The sequence below is a fragment of the Netta rufina genome (genome assembly GCF_964035555.1).
Source record: "Netta rufina genome assembly, chromosome: 1".
Taxonomy (NCBI): domain Eukaryota; kingdom Metazoa; phylum Chordata; class Aves; order Anseriformes; family Anatidae; genus Netta; species Netta rufina.
Genome location: NC_140123.1, coordinates 128,297,969 through 128,308,525, shown reverse-complemented (window position 1 = coordinate 128,308,525; position 10,557 = coordinate 128,297,969). Strand labels below are relative to the sequence as shown.

The 10,557-nt window shown below is 39.0% G+C and overlaps 1 protein-coding gene across 1 annotated transcript; it reads right to left on the bottom strand.

Moving 5' to 3' along the window:
* Window positions 1-1,795: 1,795 nt before the first annotated feature.
* Window positions 1,796-9,679, bottom strand: LOC311210946 (very long chain fatty acid elongase 4-like; the record flags this gene model as incomplete). Its single annotated transcript, XM_084289356.1, has 7 exons — window positions 9,619-9,679; window positions 7,762-7,949; window positions 6,679-6,759; window positions 5,725-5,781; window positions 4,168-4,282; window positions 3,316-3,443; window positions 1,796-1,966 (listed from the first exon to the last, which is right to left on the bottom strand). Exons 1-7 carry the CDS (start codon window positions 9,674-9,676, stop codon window positions 1,796-1,798), a joined length of 798 nt encoding a protein of 265 aa, XP_084145482.1. The 5' UTR covers window positions 9,677-9,679.
* Between the last annotated feature and the right edge of the window lie 878 nt (window positions 9,680-10,557).

The window sequence follows — 10,557 nt, the reverse complement described above, 5'->3', positions numbered from 1 at the left end:
AAAGAGAAGAACCAAGGACTCACCCAGAGGTTTATCATTTAAAGCTTTAACAACAGTTGCATTATATTATGGAAAAGCAGCATAATTCATATAACAAGTAGCAGAGAGAAATATTTGGCAGGAAGGACAGCTAACACAGATTGAAATAAGGCCTGATTTGCTTTTCATATTCACCAATGAAAATCAGAATACTCAAATCAATGGAATTACATTTATAATGTATCACTGTGGTAATATCATAGAATCATTGTGTGTGAAGAAGGAATGGAAGAATACTAATTTATCTTATAAGTGTGAATGTAGCAGCTGAGAGAAAAGTTTGGCATATGCACACAAATCAGTGATGAACAAGTAGCATTTATTTTGGATATCTAGTAAGTTCCAGATTGATGTAAGATGTGCATTTTTTTTTTTCGTATGCACCCATTTAGGCAGTAGATTACTCTCCTGGACTTTTCCATAAAATATAGACTGTTTAAATTTCATGTGAATTTGGCTTTTAAGAACTTTGCATTTCAACTGTGAAAAAAAAAAAAAATCACTACTTTTAAATCACTATTTTTAATCAAAAAAGTAGAATGGAATAAATAAATAAAACTACATAGTTTAAAATCTGAATTTTAGATTTTCAAGACCAAATTTTTAACATTACTTAACTGTCTATAGATGAATGGAAGTGCCAAACTCTAGTTCTAATTGATTTAGGAGCAAAAAAGGAGCCAACAAGTGAATCAATAAATTCACCGGAGCTATGCAGCTTTGCACTAGCCAGTGAGTTGACTTCATAAATTTTGTATTAATGCTCATACAGTTTGGTATGAAAGATATTGCTTAAGGTGGTGGAAAACTTTTCATCTTTGATAAGAGGCAAAAGTTTAAAATAATAATAGTAATAACAAATGGGAGAAAAAAATTATCAATGGAGAGCCTTAATTTATTCTTCCTAACCAAAAATATGGCATCTATAGCAAGCAATACCAAATAGTCCTCATGCATGAAAACTTCTCTATTGATATGAAAGCAACAAAAGGCAAATAAGCATTCCAGCATTCCAGAAAGTGTTACATTATGATTCTTACTACATTAGTTTCCTAGTCAGGATGGAAAGGCTTGTGTGACATATTAGAGACAATAATGCCGTCTTTAGCTTCAGAATAGTGAAAGAACAGAGGCAGCTGTTCAGTTGGGCAAAGTAATATCCAGTTTCCTTCATGGTTACTCTAACATAAAGTGAAACCATAAGGGCCATATAGCTGTAATTCATCACAGTCCTACTGGAATTTTCCTCAATAGGAAAGGCTGGGGTGAAGTGTACAGGTGAGTGCATCCCACAGTTACAGTAATTCCTGGCTGCTGCTGTCACATGGACACTGCTTTGAGGCTGGAGGTACCTGAGCCTGCCTGGTCTACAATGGTAAGCTGAGATGGTCTTATGAATGGAAAGAAACTCTACAGAAATGAGTCAAGGACTCATAGTTGAATGATAGACTTTGCAAACCATGCTGACAGATGGAACGGAAAGTGGAGCTCTTATGGTGCTAATTTCACAAAGACTTCTGCATTGATGACTACGTGGCTTGGCTTTGTACCAGCTTCAAGTAAGTGAGCCCATTAATATCTTAACTCTTGAGTTTATGTTGTTCTTTTTTTCTTCCTAACTTGAAATATTTGAAGGCAACCAAGGGTTTGCACACACGAGCCTCACATACACTCCCCAGATACGTTTTCCTTCATGCAATCATGACAGAAGCAGCAGAGAATTTGCAAATATGCTCACTCTCCTCTTTGGTTTTCTTTAAGTTAGCTTCTTCTTCTTTCCCCTAGTGTACGTCCAATAGTAGTAGTGTAGGAAGAGAGCAATGAGGCTGAGAATGTAAAGGAAGACTGCAATGTTGAAACCATCAGGGAATGGGCATTCTGTGAAGAGGTTGTAGGAAGAATGAACAGCGATGGCCACAAACTGGCACTGGAAAAGGTGGAAAAAAGAAGCAGACAGATTAGGGATCCTACATATCCCAACTGAATGTTTAATTTATCATAAAGAATATCACAACATACTACATACTCATAGCATTCTCAACCCAGAGTAATACTGGCGTGTTTCTCCTGACATCCCTGAAAAACTTGCTTTTCAAGTCCAGCAGTGTTTTCCCCAATTTAAAAAGGAACACAACATGTCCACCAAACATTGAGTCTTATGCACTGCTGCAAGGAGCATATTTGAAATCCAGCCTCCCCCACCTAGGAGAACACCATTGCCTTTGTGTCACTTTTCTGTCGCAAACTGGTAACAGTTATTTTGGAATATGGAAACTAACGGTGGGAGAATCCATGTCTTCCCTATTGGTAATCAGGTTATTATACTGTTAATGATTTTGATTGCTATTTTAGCTTAGAGAGAGGTGGTACAGATGTTACTTTTATCCACTTTGACATGAATCCTTTTTCCTTTGTATTCTACCACGTCACTTAATACTCTGATGCAATGAGTTCTACCTACTGAATGTATATTAAATGAAAGCTGATTTCCTGCTTTTTGCATCACAAGTATCTTAATTTCTTACAAAATTTTCTTGTTCTGCTTTTGCCATTAAGGATAAATAAGAATTCTGGACCAGCCATCTACCCAACACTATTTTATATTTACCCTAGCTTTTCCTTCTCTTTTTGGCAACTGAATACTTTTTGTTTCCATAACCTCTCTTTATGTGGCATTAGCTCTCTCACATGCTTAACTACAACCATTGTCCTTGTCTGTAACATGGCTTTTATTCTGTATCTTTGAAAAAAACAAAGGGTTGTACAAATTTGTCACCTCTTCAGAGATGAGGAAGAGAAAATTCAAAGGGCCTATCTACATAGCAAGTGAAACTCACACATTTTTCTTTAACTCCCCTTTGTTTGTCTGCAGTTATATATACTCTTCCCTTCTGAAGAAATTCAGTGAAGGCTGCCCAATCTCCTGCCCTCCTGAAAATCCAAAGCTTTCAAAATTAACTGCCACACACCTCTCAAGATCAAGCTGTTTTTAGGGTTCCGCAGGGTGAAAAGGTTGCCACATAAAGCAGAAGAGGGATAAGTGTTGGAAACTAATGCAGTCGCTGAAGGCCTCTTGGTAGTTTCCTGAGAGTACCATTTAGAGCAGGTAATCATCCAATTCACCTCTATTACTGATACATTAGGAAACCTAAGGACATGGTGATTTCCATAAACAGCAAGCACAAAGACCTGTGCCAGTGAAGGAACAGAGACAGACAGAAGGTGCCTTCACACCCAAGACATGGAAATGTAGAGATAAACACATGAATTAATTACCAGCTGCATGATGGTTAGGTAACGCTTCCACCACAGGTAACAGTGCATCTGTGGTCCCAGGCTGGCCAGGGCATAATAGCCGTACATGAAGATGTGTACAAAGGAGTTTAGCATCCCAATAAAGAAAGCTGAGGAGTAAAGAAGTCAGTATGAACAAGGCATATGAACCATTCAAAATTAACCTTTTGGTGAGCTCACATCCACTGTGATGGTGCTTTCAAAATACTACCCATATGTGTGAACTTTCAATCGAGATTCTACCTAGGATGTATTTCATATTCTCCCTGCACCTTTCAACATATTTCCATCCCATATCTAGTGTTCTGGGACAGAGAAGTGCCTCAAAGACAGAGGTACTTGATCTTCTGACCCAGGCATTTCATACCATTCACGTGTCAAGGCCATGTAGTTAAAATGACTCCCCCCAGAGAGTTTACCCTAGCTTCTTGTGTAGAGCCCACCTATACTGGTAAAAGAAAGCAGTCTGAATACAGACCAGAAAGGAAGTGAGGGAGAACTGGGTACAGTCAGAACAGGAAACAGAGACAGAACCTGTACCACTGCATCAGGCCCAGCTGAATGGAGAGTGCTGGTCTAGATGGAGATATAAATAGGCCTAGTATAGGATAATACCGTTTCTGCGTGGACAGGGAATGACTGGCACATTCTTCTACTGGAAGAGGCAGTTACTATAGCAGTCTAAATAGCCCAAAGAGCTGAGCAGATGTTACCAACTGAAATGCACGTTTTTCACACCTTTGGAAATAAGTGAGCTTTCTACCTACCAGTCAGCCCATCTGCACTGTTTATGCTATCTGCGCAAGAAAATTAAAACACAAGGTGTCCACTTACCTTGTCCTCCAGGCACGTATTTCACCCCTGACCACCAATTGAACAGCATAGTGCCATGATGATACACATGCAGAAAAGTCACCTGTTCTTGTTTCTTGCGCAGAATAATGAAAACCTGAAAGAAGCCAAAGGAAAATCTTGAGTTGGTATGTTTTGATAGAAGATTTTATGCTAAATGTGATAGTGATAACAGTAGTGAATAATGATTCTAAATCTTCCAAAACTCATTTCCTCTGCTCTTGATAGAAACTGGTGAAATTCAGAACATGCATTACATCCCATATTATCTGTAATGAAGAGAAACTGAAGGATACCGTTTCTTCCACTGAGTCCCAACTATTTTTACCTTTGGATTCAGGTCCTAAGGTCCAAAGAGGACTCATCTCGAGTCTCTGACTGAGCTTCCATATAATTTACAGCTGCTTTGGTCTGATCCTTTTCAGGACAAAGATTAGATTCTTACTGGTACCAGAGAACGATCTACAGTGCTGTGATGAATGTCCAAATCCTCTGGAATTTGCATTAGTAAAGAGAATGATTTTCATATATGAATATGTGTCATGTCACTGTACTTGTGCGCGCACACACACTATCAAAATGTGAATCTGCTTTTCAGGGACCCAGGACTGACAAAAAGCTGCTTTTCTTGCTGATAAAAGCAGAGATGGGATTGGTGAACTCACTGGCAAGAAGCCTAGGAGGGCTCCATGTGCTGATTCACTTTTCAGACAGTGTGTTATCAATTTGTCTCACAAAGAGCACTAGACTGCGAAGTCTTTGGTCAGGATACAGTTTACTCCTGCTGACCTATCAGAGAGATATGATTCCCTTGTTAGTTCAGTCAACTCTTTATTATATAGGAGAATACCTGACAGACAAGCTATAAAATAATACTGTCTTCAGGTGAATTTTCAGTTTTGCATGGGGCACAAACTTTTAACCCACAGCTCTAGAACAATCTGTGTCAGATAAGCAGAACACATACTTGTATGTGTGCAGTTTCTTTCTTGCCCAGCTAACCACTGTTATTCAGCCAAATGGCCAGTGGCATGTTCTGTCTGGCAGCAAATATCCAGCAGCCTTAATCAACTGGTAGCTAAGGAGACCATCTGTTAATAGCCATTCTTAGAGCTTCTCCCCAGCACTGTGGTCAGGAGGGAATGTCCTCCCACAGGGAGAGTGCTGGAGAGTGGAAAGTGTGAAGACACTGGGACAGAGATGGGCAAACTGCACAGGAATGATTCTTTTCTTCTGGAAAGAGGTTTTTGAGGAAAACTATCAGCATGATATCCTGTGGCATTGCTGGGCACTTGCATACAAAATGCTGTCATAAACCAGCACACTGAAGCTGCACCCTCTCCTTTAACAGTATCAGCCTTATTCACATTAGCAGGCAGAACAGAACGCATGAAAAACAGCATTTACTAAAAAGCACCAACTGAATCAATACAGGATCAAACAAGGACATTAGCTTATGGCACTCTGCCCCATTCTGACAAGGAAGCAATTTGTTTACAGCGCCAGTTCTGCTAAGGAGCCGAGCCAAGCTTTCCTTACCGTATCAAGCAGTTCGATGACTTTGGAGAAGAAGAACCACCAACACACTCTTGCCATCTGCCGGGCATCACAAGGAAACGCTGTTAGACCTCAACGCAAAATGACTGCCTGAGACTTTTAACTATGAAGTGTGTGAACACTGCCAACCTGGGATGGACAGCAAAGGAGAAAAGCTAAGTGTTTTGTTGTTGTTGTTTGTTGTGGTGTTTTTTGTTTGTTTGTTTGTTTTTTCTTTTTAATGACAGTTGTTTTTTTCACGTTGGGAGCTCAGGAAGGACTGTTGATCTGCAGGAAAAGCATTCCAGGTTTCTTTAGCAGTATAGATGAGTGTTTACTAAATTCCTTGCTCTTTGATAAGGCAAGGGTGTGCTGCCCTGAAAACATTTCCAGCATGATGGCAAATATTTGAAGAACTGGAAAGCTGATATCCATGCTTAGATGTGTTCAAAACCTGTTAGCATCCAGAAGAAAAACAATACCTCTGTAGTCAGACAGAAGAAACTCAATCAGCATTTTGGAAAGCTGAAGTTGGTGGGACCGAAATCCCCCTGTGATAGGCAGACAAGGAATTTTTTAGTCAAATCCTCCAGCTAAAAGAAATTTTGAGTAAGATTTGTGCCATGGAAATTTTGGTATATGAAAATTGTTTTTCTAGTTGGCAGTGATCACTCAGAATCCTTACATAATCAATGGAAAGAGACATATTTTTCAGATGTAATTTACAATAGCTATACTAGATGTCTACCTTTCAGGTGGTAGGAATACCTTCACTGCAGTGATCAAAGACAGAACTTAGGTGGCTACATTAGCTGAGATGATTAATTTGTTCAGAACTAAAGCAAAGTGTAACTGTTGAAGAAGTTCTTAGGGATGACAACTGCTGTTTACCAGGCAAATAATCTGTATACCAACAGGAGGAACAGGGACTAAGGCAAGTTTTTTATAAAAGTATACCCTCATTCCTAGTTCACTTTGGCTATAATCCACTGGCTGGCACAGGTAGCTGTAGTCATCCAAGACTGAAGTTATCAGAAACTGAAACAAAAGAAAAGCAATGAGATCCATTTTATGTTCAACACCATCTGTTCCAAAAAGATGCAAGTATTAATGCTAAAAGTCATAGGATCTTTATTTAGTGTTCACTGGTAGAAGATCAATGTAATTTATATAGCTGAACAAATAGTAAAAGCCTAAAACAAAGTACTTCACATCTGTGTTGGAATGTGAAAAAGAAAATTTGTTCTGTGCATATTTATAACTCTTTATGTAACAATGAGAGTGCTCAAAAAATTTAGCAGGAATAATGAATTCTAGGCTTCAGAATCTCTCTGCAAGAATCTGTCTGTGTTCTCATTTGCAAAGACTTTGTACTATTTTGTTTTGGCTGTTTGCATTTGCCTATTAATTGGAAAACCAAGAACTATATTAATTATACCAGTGCAACCAAACAACCATGCACAGACAACCAGTACGAATTACATCATAAATTGAAAGGGCAAATTTGTTGATATTAAAAAGTTTTCCAAAACAATTCAGCAGTACTATCTTGAAGAGTTTTCAGTGGCATGTTAACTTGTAGAAAGGTTTGGACATTGAGAAGAAGAAAACAATGTCATCAGTACTCTTGACAGCAGGAAGCTATAGTGTGCTTGGCAGTCCTGGAGAAGATTGTACAAGTCTGAAAAAGCAGTTCTCCTAGAGGTGGGTCCCTCACCAGCCAGGCATGAGAAAAAGTGTCACACATCCTCCATACACTGTAGGAAATATCAATTTTTAACTTGTTCATTCAGGATTATTTCAACATGAATTTTATTAATGAGAGGAAGATTCAAAAATGGTAGGAAATAAGGTATACTTTGGAAATATTTCATCCCTTTTAACAGGGCAGTATTGCCCCTCTTGTGGCAAAATGTAGATATGTCCAAATCAGCACCCACTCCATTCATTAGAGTCCACCATCTAAAGCTGTTAAAATGTTTCTGGCTTTCAAACAGTTCCCTGATTCTTATCCAGAAGGGAGCAATCCTGTCTCCTCACCTCATAAAACATGTAACTTGATAGCATCATCATGGATAGATTGTGGGCAACCAGTAGACCTCGCAGCTTCAGCGGTTTCTGGTTACGCATGTAGAAGGGCCCCAGTGCCACAACAAGGAGGTAGAAGGCAAAAAGGAGTGTAACTGGCAGTGGAGAGTGGACCAGAGGCCATGGGTCTGTCCTTGGATCTGAAAAGCAAAACACACAGTCAAATTTGCTCATCTTCCACATTGTGTAGCAGATATATTTAATTATTTCCCTTCATCCTGCTCTCTGTGGCACGCTCAAAGGCAGAAAACACTGAGGCTCCATGTGACAGACTGCTAAACAGCTTTAGCACTACATTAGGATTAGGGCTGTAGTGCCCATAGGACTGCTTTGCTGAGCACCAACCTCCTGTGGCACAGTAGGGAACAGGTCTTTCCTGTCAGGAGCTGGACTCCTCACCCCTGGCTGCAACACTGTCCCACACACTGGAATAAGAAGTAGCTTGAGACACCTGCATCAGAGATGCACAAAACAAACCAAAGAGTTCCTGAATCTTCAAGAGAATAAAACTTTACAGCTAAATAATAGATTGTTTCCATCACTAATGTTATTTCCTTCATGACACACAATGTTCAGGACATCTGAAATTCTCCACTCCCTTATTTTTATATCTACTTATAGGGTGGACCCTCTTAAAAGCACAGCTTTTTTTTCTGCAAAGTGACAAAACTCTTCTCTGTGCTAAAGTTGCTCTTCAGTTCTTCATGAAAAGAAAGCTCAACAGATTTTCTGTCACTCTTCCTCCTCCTAATCCTGCCTCATCCCTGACCCACAGAAATGCAGGAGGCAAAAATGCTGTTGTTCTCATCCATGCATTCCTCTCCTATTTCCGAGTCAGTCACTGCTCTACTAAACTTCCTCATCATCTCCCTTTGCTTCTTGACCTGCCAGTCCTAAAGGCCTCTCATAGGGGATGCTTGCTGAAGTCCTCTTCTGAATTTTATTCATTGGCTCAATCAACATGCCATGAGCTCCAGGGTATTTTTTAAAAATGACATTCCTGTCCACAGGACTTTGCTAATCTCCATTCCTTTTAGACCTCCAAGTTTTTTACTATTCCTGTTTTATGTAATTTAAAGGCTTTGTCAAGAGCTCTTTGATATTCCACTTCTGGATTTAACAGTCTGTCAGAAGTCCTGAATTCCCATTCAAACTCTTCTGAAATTCAAGTTCTGAAACATTTATGACCAACAGTCTATGTCCCATGTCCTTCCCTTACCAGAACCACCACATAAACCTGCCACAGCAGCTGCATACAAACTTGTGACATTTAACCTTGGAGTTCTCATAGAGCTTTGCCAAACTGAATTTATAGCTACTGAAGACCTGAGGTCTCCTAACTACAAAGTGGAAAACCTCAAACACTGAGCTGTGTTTTCTGTCAGTATCTTGATTACTGGTTTGACTTGAACTTGCATCACAAGGAGTTTAAATCTTAGAGTATCAACTCTTTGATTTACTATGTTTTCCCACAACACATGCATTAAAAATAAATTAAAAAATCTATAATATTCCAGACTTATAATATAGTCCTTAGCACATCTTTCTTGCCATCCTGTCAGAGCCCATTGTAAGTTAAACAGAAAGTTGTTGGGAATTCCCCAATGTAGGAAAATCCCCCATCATCCTTACTCTCATACAACTGGAGTGTCCCTGAGATATATTTGAAGACTTAAAGAAAGTTCAGGATGATGAGGAAAGAAAAGTGAAAAAAATGTGGGCTCATAGGAGGATCACACTGATAGGTTTGTTCTTTGTGATCATGCTGTTCATGTTGAAATTTCTATTTAAGAGAGCATCTCTACCTACCTCCACTTTCAAGGATCCAGTTGTAGAATTCTTGAGTTTTCTGCAAAGTTGAAGCCATCACAAGTTCTAGAAAGAAATCAAAATGAACATTCTCAGGATCATATCAGCCCCATTTATCCTAGCCTTGGCTGAGCCCTGAAAAAGGAGACACGTTAGACAAAGCTCAGGACTCCAGTCATTAAAAACAAAATAATTTGCTCTCTCTAGGAACTGTAACTTTGGACCAGGATCAGAACCATATTTTAAGAAGGAAGGAGAAGAATCCTCTTGTAATGTTTAGCTATTTGTTTACCTTCTGTATGTCAAGATTTCACTGCCTTGTTGATGTTTCACCAGCAAAAAATACCTTGACTATCTGTATTCAAAATATAAAGAGCTCTGTCTACCATGTGATTATGTTAGGCACAACAGAAAAAGCAGTGTAGGCACAACATTTGCACTAGGACACAGACCAGGTGTCAAAATTGAATTCTTTCAGAGGCTTTCATGGAGATTGCATGCTAACATGCAATTTAGGACTAATTTATCACTCTTGCAACTCTAGAGATGTTGACTAAGCTATGTTGGTTCTTTAGCTTTCTGAGGAACAGTATAAATTGTGGGGTTTGTTTGTTTGTTTTTGCTTTATCTAGTTATACTATAATATAGTATATTATTATAAAGTATAATACTCATATATAAAATGTTGTTTCTTCTGTTCCCTATTTTCCTTTAGTAGGGAGATCTTTTCAATAGTATTCAGAAGTGCCAAAGTTCACCTAGAAAACACTTTATTGCAGTGATTTCCAACAGCCTTTGTTATCTGTTGTAGTTTTGTTTCATTAGAAAATATATAAGGACATCTTCTTCCCAGATTCATCTCCTCCTGGTACTGAGAAAAACACATTTTCTGCTTTGACTTCTCATAGATTGCTGAGTCTAAGAATACCCATACCACCT